Below are 17,816 nucleotides of genomic sequence, written 5' to 3'. Positions count from 1 at the left end.
AATAAAAGTAGAATAAGTGTAAAAGGGAACCTCATCCTTCCTTTTGTAAATTCCATGACCACTTTTAAAGCAAGATTTTAATTTTTTAAAATATTTTTTGTTATAATTATTTTTTATATTTATATAGTTATTTTTCAAAATAATCTTGAGAATATAAATGAAAACGATTAAAATATGTTATAAAATAATAATTTTAAATGATAATATTAATATTATAAAATTTATTAAATGGAATAACTTTGTATATAAATTTTAAAAAAACTTATAAAACTATTAAAATGTAAAGACCTGTGTGACAACTATTTTTGAGATAATTTTTTGTAATTCAAAATAATAAAAAATTTGAGAAAAACACGTTTCACAACTAAAAATTATTTTTTGTTTTTGGTTCTTAAAATTAAAAAAAAAATATGATGTTTTCAAATAATATTTTTTAGTTGTTTTGACTTATTTTATAAAGATTTTTAAAAAAAATAATAATTATACAAAAATATAAAATGATTAAAAATAAAACATTATATATAAAAATTATTTTTAAAAATAGGTTAAAAACATTTTATGTTTTCAAATAGAGTTTTATTTTACAAAGCATATAGAACAATGTTGAAAAACTATTTTCAAAAATTGTTTTTCAAAATTGTTATTGAAAACAGTTACTAGACGGACGCTAACATTTTTTCGCTTTTGTATGAATTTTTTTGAAATAGAATATATTTGGTGGTAGTCTTGATTTTTCAACTTTTTAAAACTTTAAAAATAATTTTGAAATATGTAGGCAGAAGCAGAACCCATGTATAAAAAAGTTTTTTTTAAAAAAAAGGAAATATTAAAAGGGAGAGAATTTATTTATTTATTTTGTATTGGAGTGGGACTGTGGAAGTTGATTGAAAAATACCAGCCAACTTTAGACTGTTATTCCTTTACTGCAAACTTTTTCCTTTTATATTACTTTGGCTTCCTCTTTTTAAGGTTTGCATGATGGAATGACTCTCTTAGTGTAAAAGCTATGAATGGAGGAATGCTACTGGACATGAGAACCCACTGCTTTTACTGCAGATTCCTAGATTTCCCTCACTTTTGCTTCCTTTCTAGCTAAGTTTCGTCATTTCTCTCTCTATATGTAGCTTTGTTTGATGGGTTGAAGGGCTTAAGGACTTAGTTGACTTACTAGACTTGGTTCAAAAATAGAGAAAGATGGAGAGGGAGACGAGAGCAGTTCCCAAAGTCTCTGGGTTGACCCAGCGGCTGTTTTCTTGGTCCCTTGAAGACATTCAGAATGAAGATCTTTACAAGACCCAGGTTCTTCTATTCTTTATCATCCTTTTTTGTTTTATAATATTATGGAATGCTTCAGCATTTTTAATAGTAATATTGTGGTTATATATGGAGTTGGTGCTTTGCTGGATTATGATTCTTAAGCTAGCTATAGGCTATAGCCCCACTTTGGCTGAGTTTGGGTCTTTCATATACAGGGCCAAGCCAATTCACTTGTTCCTCGGTTGAGGCTTTCTTAGTGTATGCATGGTTTAGTCATCTCCGTTTAGCTTTACTTGTTTGAAAATGGTTCGTCTTTTAGGAGGAGGATAGACCCTTGAAAGAGATCGAGAGGCTGAGATTCTTAGGCCTTTTTGGGAAATATTTTTTAGAATAGTTTTTTATTTTTCATAACAAAAAATTGAAAACATGTTCAAGAATTAAAAATTGTTTTTTATTTTTTTGTTCTTAAGAAGAGAAAACAACATATTTTTAAAAAACATCTTTTAATTGTTAGGCCTTTTAAAAATATGTTAAAAATATTTTAGGTTGTCAAATAAATTTTTGTTTTACAAAACATCAAAGAATGGTTTTAAAAAACTGTTCTCAAAAACTATTTTTCAAAACTATTTTAAAAAACAGTTACCAAATAAGACCTTAATTTTGATAAATACTTTAGAAGGGCGGGTTTATAATCATATATTCATGCATTTTTCCCTCTTTTAATATTTTTTTCGCCTTTTTTAATCATTTTTTATTTTCTTACAAAATGAATAATTTTTTTTTAATTTTATAAAATAGGATGTGATTAATTATTTTTCTATTTCTTTTTATTTTAACTTATACCCTTTTTATATTTATAATATAAGGAATTTTTAACCATTTGATATTTAGTTTTTCTCTTCAAAAAATAATTATTTTTCAAAATTAAAAATTCAAATAACCTCTATGTTAAGAAAAGAAAGGATAAAAATGAAAAAATCAATTATTATCTTTCTTCATATAAACACCTTTTTTTTTTTTTTTCCAGGAATTCTAGTTTTTAATAATTTAAAATTTAAAATGTAATATTGATATGCAGTGGCTCCAGTTTTAATTTTGTTTAGGAAGTGTTTCTCATTATTTATTTGTTTAAAGGATCAAATCCATTTTATTTATTTATATTTGTTTGATTATCAAAATAGAATAATTAGGTTTATTTTTTTCCCTTTAAATATAAAGGTTAAATAAATAATTTTTAATTATATATTATTTTTTAAATCAAGTATGTATTTTAGTAATCAAGCATAACCTAAGTTTTTTGTTTTTTTTTTTTACTTAAAATTATTATTCTCCCTTTTGTTGTTGCTCCTTATTTGTGGACTATTTTAACTCTTTCCAAAGTACTCCTTCATAATAAAATAATTTTGAAATTTTAAAATATTAATAGTAAATTTTGGACTAGAAAATAAGTTTTTCTTTTTTTAAAAAAAATATTCTAAAAAGTGGCCCATTTTTAAGAATAAAATTAAACTATTTTCATTTTTTTTCACAATATTATAAAAAAATAAAAATAAAAATATGAAAAAATAGTACACATGATGAAAATATTGATAAACATGAATATATCCCTATTTGTATTTTCAAATATATAGAAAATAACGGTAATATTTTGACAAAAATATTAGTGGGTGAAAATTGTGCAAAAGTCATGATAATCTTGGAAATCTTAAAAATAAAAATAAAATAAGGAAGAATACATCGTGGTAAAGTTATTTTATAAGTATAATTGTTATAGTTATGATCAACCATAGTATTTATTAAAAAAATTTAGAAAAAATATCTTAAATTAAAAACTACTTTTATTAAAACATGTTTTATTACATTTTAAATAAAAAAAAACTAAATAGATTTATATAAAATATTTTATTTGAGATTTAATTTTGAGAAATGTATGTTTCCATACACCCATATGAAAAAAAAAATCACAAAATAGGAAGTCAAGTTAATAAAATACAAATTTCAAACCGTCATTTAAAAATAATTAGTATTTCATGTATTTTTTGATCAAAAGTACTACCTTTGACTATTCATGTACTACATTTTAATTATATAAGTTCTACCTTTGATCATTATAAATATTACCAGTGAATTATTTTGGGTTTTTCTTTTATGATTATTTTTATAAGAGTGCATGGAAACACATTTTTTTTCTTTTAATTTATAAAATTTTATTACAAATTTGTGGTGATAACCGTTGGCTATTACTATTAACTTATTTAAATAATTAAATTTATTAAAAATTCTGTTAATAATTTATCTTATCAAATAAATTTTAATTTATAAAATATTAGAATTTCATTAATTTTTTTATAAAAATTATTGAATAAATTTATATTTTTAATGTTTTAAAATAAAAAAATTAAAATTAAATAAAATTAATAGATAAATATAAAAAAATTAAAAGTAAAATGATAGTAATTTTATAAAATAGAATTAATGAGATAAATATAAAAAATAATTGAAAATAAAAGGATAATATAAAATGAAATGGAAATATAAATTTAAAATAAAAGATGAATTAGAAAAAATAATTAAAAAAACATATTTTTTGAAAAACACATATAAATATAAAAAATTTCCTAATATTTTTATCCATGGTACACGATGTCTTTATAAAGAATTAACAAGAAAATCTTTTTTTTATATATGTACATCTTTTTTCTTAAAAACATCCTATTAAAAAATAACTTTGTAAGCATAAATTAATTGGGAAATGGTCAAATATGTTTTATTGTATCACATATGTATAAAAAGGAGAAAATAAGTGTACAAAGTGACAATTGTTTTTATCTAACTTACAACAAAAAAATAAAAATAAAAATGAAATATTAATAAATTTTATTAATTTTTCTTTTATTTTCTTCTTTTTATAAATCTTATTTTTTTGACTTTTGGTATTTGCTTTCCCATGTTACTCCCCTCAAACTTTTGAAGATCCCAGTGGATTCCTCTGGCAGGTGGAATCAGTCTCATTTCCCTCAACGTGTCCCACCATTAACCCCCGTTTTAAACCTTTTCTTTTTGTTTAGAATTTTCTCGGAAAAGAGAAGAAAATTGGTAAAGAAAATTGACTTATCTTTCGACGAGAATCTGTAGACCGTAAGTCAGATAAATATCATTCCTCCCTTGGAATTTTTATAGTTTCCTTAACCTCCTGTCTCAATCTCCAATGTCCTCTTTGTTCTGTTTTCTATTCTTTTAACTGGCGACCCATTACCTAAAACCTCAAGCTTTGGAGTTAACTGTTAGTTTAACACTAATCCTTCAATCTGATTCATCCTTCTGCTTTTCCTTCTATTGCCGTTTTATGCATTATAAATCTTTGATTGAGCAGATGGTGTGCTTAAATTTCTATTACTACAAAAAATTTTAGTTTTTAAAATTGAATTCCATTGCATTTTCAGGTGGAAAAGATTCCTGGTACATTTCAATCAGCAGAGCATTATTTTGCATCATTTGTATACCCTTTACTGGAAGAAACAAGGGCTCAACTCTCTTTAGGTTTGGAGCTGATTTCCAGGGCACCTTTCGCTGAAGTTATCTGTATTGACAAGGTTGAACCAGATGAAGAATTACTATACAATGTCAGGGTTGATTACTGGAGAAACAGGTCCGCTGGCCGTTGTCTGGACCCTTATAGAACAGTGCCTGGAGATCTTGTTATTTTTGCAGATGCTAAACTTGAAACTTTTTCTGATATACAATGCTTGGGGAGGAAGACATGGGCTTTTGCATTGGTCACTGAAGTCAGAGAGAATGAGATTGAGGATGATGGTACAACTGTTTGTTTTAAAGTCCGAGTATCAAAAGAGAGAACAGAAGGAGATGGGAAGAACAAATGGACCTTCATGTATTTCCTAATTAATATAACAACTGGTGAAAGAATTTGGAATGCACTACACATGTCTGGGAATCTGAATATTATCAAACAAGTTTTGTTCACTGATTCAACGGTAAGCATTGCACCGTGAGCATGCTTTAGAAATTTCTTACTTGTTTGCTTTTGTATGGCATCTCAAATTTGGATTGTAAATTACAGGTTAAAGAAAGTTGTGAACTCTGTCCAGAGAGCAGTAGAGGAGTACGCACTGAAACTTTTGGCACAATCCTATCGTCTAAGCTGAATAAGTCTCAAATGGCTGCGGTTTTGGCTTCACTTCGTAAAATTCACTGCAACCACAAGTCATCTGTGGAACTTATCTGTGGCCCACCAGGAACAGGGAAGACTAGAACTATTAGTGCATTGCTATGTGCTCTCTTGGGAACAAACATAAGGACTCTTACTTGTGCTCCAACTGCTGTTGCAGTTAAGGAGGTGGCATCTCGGGTTATGAAGCATTTGAAAGAGTCATTTGAAACAGACCCTCAGAAGGATGCTTCGATTTGTTCCTTGGGAGATCTTCTCTTCTTTGGTGACTATGACTCCACTGCAGTTGGTTCAGAGATGAAAGAGATATATTTGGATCATCGTGTAGAAAGACTGGCAAAGTGCTTTGAGCCACTAAATGGTTGGAGGCATTCTTTCAACTCAATGATAGTTTTCCTTGAAGGTGGTGTTTCTGAGGACCGTGTCTCTGAAGATGAATTGTCTAAAATGGAGGAAGGCAGCATTGATGGTAGCAAGGGAAAGAGAAAAACATATCTTCAGTTGGCAAGAGAGCAGTTCAAATCTACATCTTTGCATCTCAGGGAAGTTGTCATTACCCTCTCTACCCATATACCCAAAAGCTTTATTATGGAACACAACTTCCAAGCAATGTTATCTCTTCTAGGCTTCCTCCGTTCTTTTGAATCTTTGTTGCATCAAGACAATATGGTTTCTGAAGAACTAGAAAACCTGTTTGCAGGGAAAAAAAATGTGAAGCATTCTTCTAAGTCTGTTGCGGATTCATCAACCTTGATGGAAATCAGAAGCGAATGCCTTCACATTCTAAAAAATCTTCGGAATTCGCTTGATGAGCTTCAATTTCCAAAGAATAACAGCAAAGATTTGTTAATAGATTTCTGTTTTCAAACAGCTTCTTCTATTTTCTCCACTGCTTCTGATTCGCATAAACTACATTTGGTGGATATGAAGCCATTAAACATTTTGGTTATTGATGAAGCTGCACAGTTAAGAGAGTGTGAGTCAACCATTCCACTCCAACTTCCTGGTATAAAGCTTGCTATTCTGATTGGGGATAAGTTCCAATTACCCTCAAGAGTGACAAGCAATGTAAGTCAATTCTAATATGTTGATTGCATTCACGTTTAAGTAGAAATGTTGGATTTATTCACAGAGCTTCCTCAATACCTTTTCCCTTTTACCCTCAAAGTTTGTTTTGAACATATGGTTTTCCAAGTTTTCAGTGTTTTTTTCTCTTTTCAACAGATTTGTGATAGAGCTGGCTTCGGGAGAAGCTTATATGAAAGATTGAGTTCACTGGATCATGCAAAGCACTTCCTCAATCTGCAGTACCGAATGCATCCATCAATCAGTTTGTTTCCATGCTCAAATTTTTATGCAAATCAAATATTGGATGCTCCAAATGTTAAGCATAAAGCCTATGAAAAAAAATATCTTCCCGACCCAGTTTTTAGACCATATTTATTCATAAATATTTCTTGTGGGAGGGAGGAAGTGGATGAGGTTGGACATAGTGTGAAAAATATGGTTGAGGTGGCTGTTTTGATGAAGATAGTACAGAATCTATACCAAGGTATGGCATTGTTATGATGTGTTTCTATTTCTTCTTTAAATGCTGATTTCTGTTTTCCCAAAACCAGAATATCCAATGTTGAGGAAAATTTGTGCATAAGTTCATTTCTGGATTATATGGCATGAAAAAACATGGTGAAGATCAATTTCTATGTCATCCTTATTATCTGCTACTTCATTTTTTGTCCATCCTCATTTCTATACACCAAGTGGTGAAGACAAAGCTGATTCTTTCTCATATATTGCAAATATCATTTTGCCTTCTTGGCTTCTCCACATCTGATATTTACATACTGAACTATACTTCTCATGATGTAGCAATTTACATGCTCGAACTTCTTGATTTGCATGAGTTTGATACTAGCACCACACTAATAGTGTAGTTTTCCTTTGAACGGTTCATGTATATGAATCTACTTATGAGTTTCTTCCTCTGTATTTACCCCTTTATATTTACAAAGCCAAGGCATTTGCATATGCCTTTTTCCATGGGAAATTTTATTCTACAAATTACAACATCAAATCATGGGCCATCCTGTATCTTGAAACATACAAGAGTAGCAGAGTCTCTTGCAATTTCTTCTAAAAGGCAATTGTGTTTCTTCCTTTTTGTATCAATTCCACTCCTGGCTCTTGAAATACAAAGTGAGAGAACTTTAGTAAAGTGAAGACTCCTCTCTATATTAATGCACTTTCTTTTAAAATCAAGGGTTCATTATATACAATATTTTGGTTTATGCCACTAATTTCTCTAAACAATGCCCATAAAGAATGTTTCATTGCTCCCATGCTCTGTTGGATTGATTTTGTTTTGATATTTTTAATGGTTTCTCTATCCAGATTGGAGGAGTGGAATAAAGGAGGAGCTTAGAATTGGTGTACTATCCTCATATACTGCTCAAGTACTTGAAATTCAAGAAAGATTCAGACAGAAGTATGAGAACAACGATAGGTTTTCAGTAAAGGTACAGACAATTGATGGGTTTCAGGGTGGAGAAGAAGATATAATACTGATATCAACTGTACGAGCTAATAATTTTGGATCAGTTGGGGTTATGGCCGATGTTAAAATAACTAATGTTGCTTTAACAAGAGCTAGGTAAGGCTTTAAACGTATTCTTTAAAGAATTCCTTTGCAATCATTTTACATTTAATATTATGAGGCAAATGACTTCATTTTGCCTTTCCAGACATGGTCTTTGGATTTTGGGGAGTGAAAGGACCCTAGTTATGAGTGAAACAGTGTGGAAAGATATTGTTCATGATGCTAAGGATCGACATTGTCTTTTGAATGCTGATGAAGATTGTGATTTGGCCAATACTATATTTAAGGTCAAGACAGAGCTTGATGAACTGGATGATTTACTTAATAAGGATAGTTCACTGTTCAACAGTGCTAGATGGAAGGTGTGTAGGATGTGGTAGCTACACATTTTTTTTTCTCTCATTGATAAACCTTTCCTAACCTTGCATTTTAGCACAATATTTCTTTATGTTTTGTATAGTTAACTCCTTTTGACAAGATCTTATCCTTTGTTTTCTTATCTCCATCCATACCTAGGTTATTTTCAGTGAAAATTTTAGAAAAGCGTTCTATAACTTGAAGTCATCTCATACTCAGAATACGGTCATCGCCTTATTACTAAAACTGTCAACTGGCTGGCGACCTAAAAGGAGGAATATAGATTTGCCTTGTGAAAGTTCTTCCATGATTTTGAAAAAATTCAAGGTGGGATATCTGTACATTGTTTGCTCAAATGATCTTGAGAAGGAATGTGGCTACTATACCCAGGTTCTTAAAGTTTGGGATATATTAGCATTGGAGGATATTCCGAAGCTGGTTAAACACCTTGACAGCCTATTTGAAATGTACACTGATGATTATCTCACTCGTTGCAAGAAGAAATCTTGGGAGGGGTAAGATTATATTTTTTTTGTTTGCTATTAATTTACAACTTCAGAAAGATTGAACACACAAACTTTTTTTTCACTAATTGAAAATTGATTGAATTTTAACCTTGTTTTTTAAGCACAGGGAATTGGAAATTCCAATGAGTTGGACAACTTCATATGATATTGTTCAATACAAGAGTCTTAGCAATAATGCAACTGGTAGAATTTCAAATGTTAGTGGTCTGGCCAGAAGAGGTGGTTTTGAGAACTCAATTGTGAGTGAGAGCTTTTTAATTATGAAATTTTACTCCGTGACATTTAATATGGTGCGACACTTTATTTCTGGCCATGATGGTAGAGAACTGGATCTTCCCTTTGAATTAACTGACCAAGAACGGGAGACCATTTTCTTCAATAGAAGCAGTTTTATACTTGGAAGGTCTGGCACCGGGAAAACTACAGTTTTGGGCATGAAGCTATTCCAGAAAGAGCAATTGTTTCATATTGCTTCAGAGGGATTATATGAAGTTGAGGGCCATTCGTCTACGCATGCTAGTCAGAGAAATGAAATTGGTGAATGCACTGGCGATGCAAAGGGAGCATGCTTGCACCAACTTTTTGTTACGGTTAGTCCGAGACTGTGTAATGCCATTAGACGACAATTATCTCACTTCCAAAGGTAAGGAAAGAATTATAATACATCAACCTTTTTACTCTTTGTTATTTGTATATAAGCACCTAGCCTTGGTTGTCGTCTAGAAGTCCTTATTTACATGATTGCTCTAATAGATTTTCCATAATCTCTATATTGTTTGTTTGGTAGCTTTAACATGTAATCGGTTATCTTTTATCTGAAAATAAATCTGTATTCTAGGTACAAAAAGGTTGTTTTTGTTTCTAACTGTATTTCCTTGGACTTGTAGCTTTGCTTCTGGTGGGAAATTTTTGGTAGAAAGTAGTTCACTAGATTTGGATTATATCGACCCGGTGCAATTCAAGGATATTCCAGATTCTTTTGTTAATATCCCATCGAAGTCATACCCCCTTGTTATCACTTTTCATAAGTTTTTGATGATGCTTGATGGAACAGTGGGTATTTCGTACTTCTCAAGATTTCCTGATGCACATAAACCTTCAAGAACCGTTACCCTGCAAAGCTTTATCAGATCAAGAGAGGTTAATTATGAGAGATTCATATCATCTTACTGGCCCTATTTCAAATCCCATCTAATAAAATATCTCGACTCTTCTGCAGTTTTTACTGAGATAATTTCTCATATAAAAGGTGGGTTAGAAGCAGGAAAGGCCCATGATGGTAGACTCTCTCGCGAGGACTATCTTTTACTATCTGAGGCTCGGGTGTCTACTCTTACCAGGGAGCAAAGAGACAGAGTTTACGATATTTTTCTAGAATATGAAAAGAAAAAGTTCAAGAAGGGTGAATATGATTTGTCTGACTTAGTAATGGATCTTCATTTTCGACTTAGAAATGAAAGATATGAAGGTGATCACATTGATTTTGTGTACATTGACGAGGTGCAGGACCTGACCATGAGACAGATTGCTCTTTTCAAGTATGTCAGTAAAAATATTGATGAGGGATTTGTTTTCTCGGGTGATACAGCACAAACTATTGCTAAGGGGGTTCATTTTAGGTTCCAGGATATACGCCATTTGTTCTTCAAGGAATTTGTATTGGGCTCTAGAACTGATGCAACTGATGAAAAGAAAGAGAAAGGAAAATTATCGAAAATTTTTCATTTGAGCCAAAACTTTCGCACACATGCTGGTGTGCTTAACTTAGCACAAAGCATAATTGACCTTCTTTACCATTTCTTCCCTTTAACTATTGATGAATTGAACCCTGAGACAAGCCTTATAAATGGGGAAGCTCCAGTTTTGATTGAATGTGGGAATTTCAAAGATGCATTGTCAACTATTTTTGGAGATAGCGAAAACGCCAAAGGAAATGCTGGTTTTGGAGCCGAGCAGGTTATATTAGTGCGGAATGATTCTGCTAAGGAGGAAATTTCTAAATATGTTGGAAAGAAAGCTCTTGTTCTGACAATATTGGAGTGCAAGGGCCTAGAGTTTCGGGTAAATGATATTTTATTTATAATCCATAAATTTGTTTGTTTATGTATTTTTATGATTTCTTTTGAGAAAAAAGGATTGAGATTGTTTTTGAAGGATCAATGATACCAACAACTTCTATCCTTTCATCAGCTTAGGCTTTTCTATGATTTCCCGTTGCTGTTCGAAATCCTGCATGACCCTACTATATTGTAACACTTCATACCGTGCTTTTCGTATAATGTTTTCCAACAATTAAAGGATATGCGTTTGTTTTGCATGAAGCATACCTTTCATGAAGTAACTGGCATCCTCGCATTCATTCGAATGACATGTTAATATACTTTATATTTTTACTCCTATGACTAGTTCTTTGACTTCTTATTGTTTTCCTTTTGTAGGATGTCTTGTTGTGTAACTTCTTTGGGTCATGCCCTTTCAAACATTGGAGAGTCTTATATCAGTTTATGAATAGATTAATTTGGTTGATTCTAAATCCCTTATATCTTTTCCAAGTTTTGATGAGGCAAAACACAATGTCTTGTGCTCTGAGCTGAAGCAACTATATGTGGCAATAACTCGTACACGGAAAAGGTTATGGATCTGTGATAATATAGATGAAGTTTCCAAACCAATGTTGGAATACTGGGAAAAGTTGTGCCTCATTCAGGTCAGATGTCTGCATGATTTAGTTGCTCAGGGAATGCAAGTTGCAAGCAGACGAGATGAGTGGAGGTCACAGGGTTTCAAGGTTTGATTTTTAATATTTTTGTTCTTATTGTTATTGCCAACATTATTTGCCTCTTTTTCTTGAGCACCACCTGAAGCTAGTAAACTGAGAAATCTAAAAGAATTTACTGCAAAACTAAAACCAGTTTCCATTTGTCATCTCCTTGCTGTTATTGATACTGCTATTTCAAGTTCTGCTGCTGCTGTTGTTGAATTTGTGTTGATCTTGAAGCATTCCTTGATGAGTATCTTATTCTGACTAATTACTGTTCTTTACCACCTTGCAGCTCTTCCATGAAAATAACTATGAAATGGCAAGACTCTGCTTTGAAAAAGCAGGGGACATGTACAATGAAAAGTTTGCTAGGGCTGCTAGTCTTCAAGCATTGGCTAATAGTATATCCAGTTCAAGTCCTCAAATGGCCAAAAATTACCTTAGTGAGGCTGCTGATATGTTTGAAGGCATTGGCAAGGCTGAATATGCTGCCAACTGTTTTTTTGAAATGAGGAGTTACGAAAGAGCAGGTATTTGTATTTTTTTTTTCTTTCTTTTTTAACAAGGTTATATCAGTTTGACTACATATTTTTTATATCAGGAACTATTATCTGAAAATTCAGGCATATCCTGCAGCATTAAGTTGTAACTATAAATTATTTAGTTTACTTTGAAATTAATGGTCAGTTCACAGCTTTTTTCTAGTCTGAATGTTGAATATGAACCTATTTGAAGTGGCTCATTTGGTACCAGAGAAGCCCATTTATGAACAAGGATTAATTTTACTTCCCCACCTACCATATTTCTCAATTCCATTGCCTTGAAGGTATCTCCCGTTTGATCTGTTCCATCACCTTCAGTCTACGAAAGTTAGCAATATCCCAAAATCTATAGATCAAGCCATGTGGTTGGTGGGGAAGACTGCTAAGTTCTAGTCCTAAAGATAGACAACAGTAGACAATCGATCTTATCAAGGGCATGCAGCTTTGCAACTCTGAAGAACAAAAATGTTTCCTATTGTTGGTAATAAAAAGACACATGCCTGATTTGTTGTCTCATAAGTTAATGTTTTAGTACGTTAGCATTGCACAGATGGAGTTAATGGTGATTTTACCTGGCGCCCTGTGTCCTGAGATAATGCGTTCTTGTTTTTTTTTCATAACCTCCTTGTTGTGAACTTAGTTCAAGGTTATCTTAAAGTAATAGTCCAGTTTATGATCATATAAAACTTTGAATTTGAAGTTGTATTTACTATACTGCTCTGGTTTCTGCTTGCATGATTTTCCACCGGCCATGCTAGTGATCATCTTGGATTATTGCTCAATTGTAATACCATCCAGAATTCAAATTTAATTGAATTTTTAGTTCTTATACTTTTTTTTGGGGGGGGAGGAATTGACATTCTATATTGCAACATAATTTTTGAGCAGGGAGAATTTATATGGAAAAATGTGGGGAAGCAATGCTGGATAAAGCCGGGGAATGTTTTTCTCTGGCAAGATGCTACAAGAGTGCAGCTGAGGCCTATGCTAAAGGAAACTATTTCTCAGAGTGTTTGGCTGTATGCATTAAAGGAAGACTCTTCTACATGGGTTTGCAGGTCATCCAGCAGTGGAAACAGAACAGTAAGGGTGCTATTAAAGAAAGTGGTGAAATACACAGAATTGAACAGAATTTGTTAGAAGGATGTGCCCGTCACTGTCATGAGCTTAAAGATCTCACAGGCATGATGAAGTATGTTAGAGCTTTCCATTCCTTTGAGTCGATTCGCACTTTCTTGAGGGACTTATGTTGTCTCGATGAGCTTCTTTTGATTGAAAAAGAAAAGGAAAACTTTGTTGAGGCTGCAAATATTGCAAAGTGCATTGGAGATATATCATTAGAGGTTGAAATGCTGGTGGAGGCTGGATGTTTGGAAGATTCTTCAAAGGCTATTCTGCAGTATGTGTTAGTCAATTCTCTGTGGCAACCTGGAAGCGAAGGATGGCCTTTGAAGCAGTTTATACGAAAGAAGGAGCTTGTAAACAAAGCCAAAGTAAATGCTGAGAGGGTTTCAAAGCAGTTTTATGGATTTATCTGTACAGAGGTTGACATCTTATCACATGAACAGAGTACCTTGTTTGAGCTGAATGAGTATTTTAGATCTTCCCAGAATAATGGAAGTGTTAGAGGTGAAATCTTATCTGCTCGAAAAATTATTGATGCTCACCTTCATTTAATAAGTATCTTGGAGGACAGGGGGAAATCTGATTTATATACCTATCTGACAACACATTCAGAAGAAAGAATATCCAGTAACCAGTTCTCCATTGAAACTTTGGTTCACTTTTGGAAGTTTTGGAACTTCTGGAAGGATGAGATTGTGAATATATTAGAATATCTCGGTGGAGCTATTAAGAAATATGTGGATTATAAAGAGTTCTGTTTGAATTACTTGGGTGTGCTGAAGCAGCCCAATAAGCGAACTCCTCTTTACCTTGTGCTCTACCCTGAGGCAGATTGGGTAAGAAAAACCGATGACAGATTTTTGCATAGAAATGGAAAATTGGTCTTCATTGATGCTAGTCAGTTTGTCTCTGCTGCCAGGAGTTATTGGTGTGCAGAATTACTTTCTGTAGGCATAAAGATTTTGGAAATTCTTGAAAACTTGTATCAGTTCTGTACCAGGAATTCCTTTCCTGTGTTTTGCCAAAGCATTCCTCTTATTTATATATTTGATGTGACTAATTTTCTTATGAAGACAGGGTCACTGCACTGCTGGCATCCTCATGCCGAGACACTCCAAATGTTTCTTGAAAAATCAAGTGAGCGCTTCTTTGGCTATATATATCCCCTCGACTGGCGAAAATCATCTACTGAGGATATGGTGTCTCTCAGAGAAAATAAGCTTGCTGGGAATTTACTTAGAGAAGTTTTTCTTAAAAACATCAGCTTGAAGGGAAACCTCACATATGGTCAAATTGGGAGGGCAGTGATGATTATGCTTGGGTCATCTAAGCTAACTGACGAATTTGCGGAAAGCTTTAATAAGGATTCACCATGGAAAGACTTTATTAAGAGACTTTGTGTTACTAAGAGATCAGAACTGTCTTCAAAGAGTTCTGCTGCTGCTGAGGAAGAACTTTCATTGATTTTGAAGCTCCGTGAAGCACTGGAAGACACTTACAATGCCAACTGGCGAAAAGGAATGGATTTTGTGTCACCAGTTTGTTTCTTGTATCTTGTGGAACACCTATTGTTTTTAGTGTCATATTGCCAGGGATACGTCTTCACAACTAAAGCTTTGGTGGTTGAATGGCTTATTTTCCAGCAGTGGAACACCACTCCGAGTGCCAGTTCACTGACGGATGTGGGTGCATCTGAGAAGACTGAGATATTGGGGGACACTTACAGTTTCATGGTCTCCATCGTTCATGAGCTACTTTGTGATGAGGAGGGAACAGTGGAATGGCTTGAAAAATCTAATACAGATTTGAAGGACTATCCAGTGCTGGTGTTAAGACTAGTTGTGATAATGTGTTTAATTTGTGTGAACTCGGGAAAGCATTTTGATTTACTGTTTGATTTGCTCGGTAGGAACTGCATTATTTCACATCTACCAAAGCAGTTCTATGATGCCTTTCTTGGTAGACAGAAACGCAGTTTTGTTGAAGTACTTGCAGAAGCTCTAAAGCAGATCGAGAGTGTGCTTGTGATAGTGAGTTGGGGAAATAATCATTTTCACTTCTCTCCTGATGCAATTCTTTTGGATGATGTGGTTAACCAAAACAAAGAGGGCATACTGCGTGTATTGTTTCCGAAAAATGTTTCAAGCCGTGGACAGCAATCATTGGTCTATAGTGATTGTGGGAAAGCGTCTGAGCCTGATTCTTCAAACTCATCCACTGCAGACCAGAACATGAAGGCGAGGAATGAAGCTGAAGGAAATGATCTGCAGGAGAATTATGAACGCTTCTGTGAAATATTTAATGCTCTGAAGCCATTAGAGAATGCAAAGGATGCGGGCATGGAAAAATGCAATTTAAATAACCCAAGGTTGCAGGTGAAATACCAAATGGCCTCTTTTAGTATCCTGAAAGCTTGCAACCAGATTAATGAGAATCTTTCACATGTTCTATCTTCTTGATATTTTCAGGTCTTGGTGGAGAAAAGTATCAACCTCATAGTTGCTGTCATGACCCAATACTTTCAGATGATCCCTTGTGACAGTGAAGATGGAAACATGGCTGGGGAACCAAACAGGGTCCACTGCGAAGATGGGAATCTTCTTTGGCATGCAAACAGAATGGTTGATGGCTTTAAGCAGCTTCCTTATCTGCTGAATTGGAGTCCATTTTATGCAAACAGAATGGTTGATGGCTTGAAGCAGCTTTCTTATCTGCTGAATTGGAGTCCAGTTTTCAGGTATAGCTCGAATATATGTCATTGTTTGAGGCTCTAATTCTATGCCATTCTCAAATTGCTTAATTGGGCCACCATTTGTGGATTGAGTCTGCGGAACCCATCTTTTATTTGTTGTAGCAGAACTGTATTTTTGTTGGTGAAAGAAAATTTTACCCAGCTTTTTGCTTTCTTGTTTTCAGTGGGAAGAATCTTGAGAAAAACATGCCAAATATTCAACTACTTTTGAAGCAGTTGCAGTCAGGAAAGGCGAGGGTGGAGCCCTTCATGAGACAGATATGCTTGAAGAATGCTGCAGCTGCTGTGTGATGTCCCACATCGGATAGGGGAGAATGTTTCTGGCGCTATATATGTAGAGGCTCCTCTTAACCAAGTAGACGCGTTTTAAAGCCGTGAGGGCCCCCTTGGGCCCAAAGCGGACAATATCTACATGGTTGGGTGCGGGTCGTTACAAATGGTATCAGAGCCGATCCCCGACCCCGGTGTGGGGGTTTGTTTGGCTTTGTCTGTTTGGCCCCGCAATCCCATGGGACACAACGAGGACGTTGTGTCTGCATGGGGGGGTGTTTGTGATGTCCCACATCGGATAGGGGAGAATGTTCCTGGCGCTATATATGTAGAGGCTCCTCTTAACCAAGTAGACGCGTTTTAAAGCCGTGAGGGCCCCCTTGGGCCCAAAGCGGACAATATCTATATGGTTGGGTGCGGGTCGTTACATGCTGGGTCCAGGATTACTGAAGATAATAACAGTGGATGATGCTGAAGAAATCACAGCTAGGAATAATGGCCCAACAAGAGAAGTGAAAAGAAAGCTGGAAATATGTACTTGAAAATTTTCTATCTTCTTCAATCAACATTTTCTATTTAGTGAAGAGGGAAAAAGGAAAGAGACAGCATTTTTTTTTCCACAGTAAACTGACGTATGCATAGTACTAAATAAAGCATTCCAGAGAAAAAATATGGTGCTAATGGAATGAAAGTATCAAAAAAGGGAAGGGAACCTCATTCTTCCTTCTGTCAATTTCATGACCACTTTTAAAGCAAGAATAAATTAATTAATTTTTTTTTTTAATGTTTTCCCAGAGAGTTTCTGAAAAAGGTTTTGAAAAACAATTCTTAAATGGTTTTTTAGGAAGAAAAAACCCTTTCAAAAATTTAAAATATTCTTCAAAAAAGTTTTTCCAAACAAATTTTAAAATAATTTTTATCTGTAATTATTTTCAATTGTTTTTTATGTTTATATAATTATCCTTTAAAACAATCTCCAAAAATTAATTAAAATATGTTATAAAAAAAAATGCACTCTTTTCAAAACAATTTTTTTTTTAAAAAAAACTGTTAAAAAAAATTCTTGAACATGTTTTCAAATTTAGAAAACAATTTTTCATTTTTAAAAAATATATGAGTACCAATTTGTTAATTATTACTTAATAAGGTGGTAAAAGAAAATGATATAAGTAATGATAGAGGTGATGGTTTTGGGCAGAACTATTCAATGATGTAAAAGGCTACCTTTTGGTTTGTTTTTGAATAAAATTTTGTGTTTGGTTAGAAATTGAAAATTTCTAATTTCAAATAATAATTTTAGACGATAATATTAATGTTATAAAATTTATTAAATAGAATAACTTTATATATAGGTTTTAAAAAAACTTGTAAAATTATTAAAAAGTAAGTATTTGTTTGACAATTTATTCTTTAGAACAAAAGAAAGTAGAAAAATATATTTGA

The 17,816-nt window shown here is 33.2% G+C and overlaps 2 protein-coding genes across 3 annotated transcripts; both read left to right on the top strand.

The window, feature by feature from the left end:
* Positions 1-1,104: 1,104 nt before the first annotated feature.
* Positions 1,105-11,517, top strand: LOC100855072 (uncharacterized). Of its 2 annotated transcripts, none has more exons than XM_010656523.3 (10): positions 1,105-1,299; positions 4,701-5,249; positions 5,336-6,511; positions 6,668-6,995; positions 7,835-8,093; positions 8,185-8,401; positions 8,556-8,911; positions 9,030-9,566; positions 9,811-10,063; positions 10,143-10,273. In XM_010656523.3, the coding sequence occupies exons 1-10, from the start codon at positions 1,195-1,197 to the stop codon at positions 10,155-10,157; spliced, it is 3,795 nt and encodes a 1,264-aa protein (XP_010654825.1). In that variant the 5' UTR covers positions 1,105-1,194; the 3' UTR covers positions 10,158-10,273. The 2 variants fall into 2 exon arrangements, with proteins under 2 accessions (XP_010654825.1, XP_003631316.2); XM_003631268.4 differs by adding an exon at positions 11,362-11,517 and having other exon boundaries at positions 1,107-1,299; positions 9,811-10,984.
* Positions 11,492-16,989, top strand: LOC132252661 (uncharacterized). Its single transcript, XM_059740344.1, has 5 exons — positions 11,492-11,711; positions 11,977-12,214; positions 13,115-15,726; positions 15,820-16,088; positions 16,268-16,989. The coding sequence occupies exons 1-5, from the start codon at positions 11,595-11,597 to the stop codon at positions 16,392-16,394; spliced, it is 3,363 nt and encodes a 1,120-aa protein (XP_059596327.1). The 5' UTR covers positions 11,492-11,594; the 3' UTR covers positions 16,395-16,989.
* The last annotated feature ends 827 nt before the right edge of the window (positions 16,990-17,816 follow it).

Source organism: Vitis vinifera, chromosome 1, assembly GCF_030704535.1.
Source record: "Vitis vinifera cultivar Pinot Noir 40024 chromosome 1, ASM3070453v1".
NCBI lineage: Eukaryota > Viridiplantae > Streptophyta > Magnoliopsida > Vitales > Vitaceae > Vitis > Vitis vinifera.
The sequence above is the reverse complement of the archived record's forward strand: the minus strand, read 5'-3'. Positions and strand labels throughout refer to the sequence as shown.

What these genes read in the sequence shown, in the direction of transcription:
- LOC100855072 (XM_003631268.4), top strand. Translation starts at nt 1,195, where the DNA reads ATGGAGAGGGAGACGAGAGCAGTTCCCAAAGTCTCTGGGTTGACCCAG. An exon ending in CAATTATCTCACTTCCAAAG is followed by an intron (nt 9,567 to 9,810) that starts GTAAGGAAAGAA and finishes TTGGACTTGTAG; the next exon opens with CTTTGCTTCTGGTGGGAAAT. An exon ending in GCAAGGGCCTAGAGTTTCGG is followed by an intron (nt 10,985 to 11,361) that starts GTAAATGATATT and finishes TTCCTTTTGTAG; the next exon opens with GATGTCTTGTTGTGTAACTT.
- LOC132252661 (XM_059740344.1), top strand. Translation starts at nt 11,595, where the DNA reads ATGTTGGAATACTGGGAAAAGTTGTGCCTCATTCAGGTCAGATGTCTG. An exon ending in GGAGGTCACAGGGTTTCAAG is followed by an intron (nt 11,712 to 11,976) that starts GTTTGATTTTTA and finishes ACCACCTTGCAG; the next exon opens with CTCTTCCATGAAAATAACTA. An exon ending in AATTGGAGTCCAGTTTTCAG is followed by an intron (nt 16,089 to 16,267) that starts GTATAGCTCGAA and finishes TCTTGTTTTCAG; the next exon opens with TGGGAAGAATCTTGAGAAAA.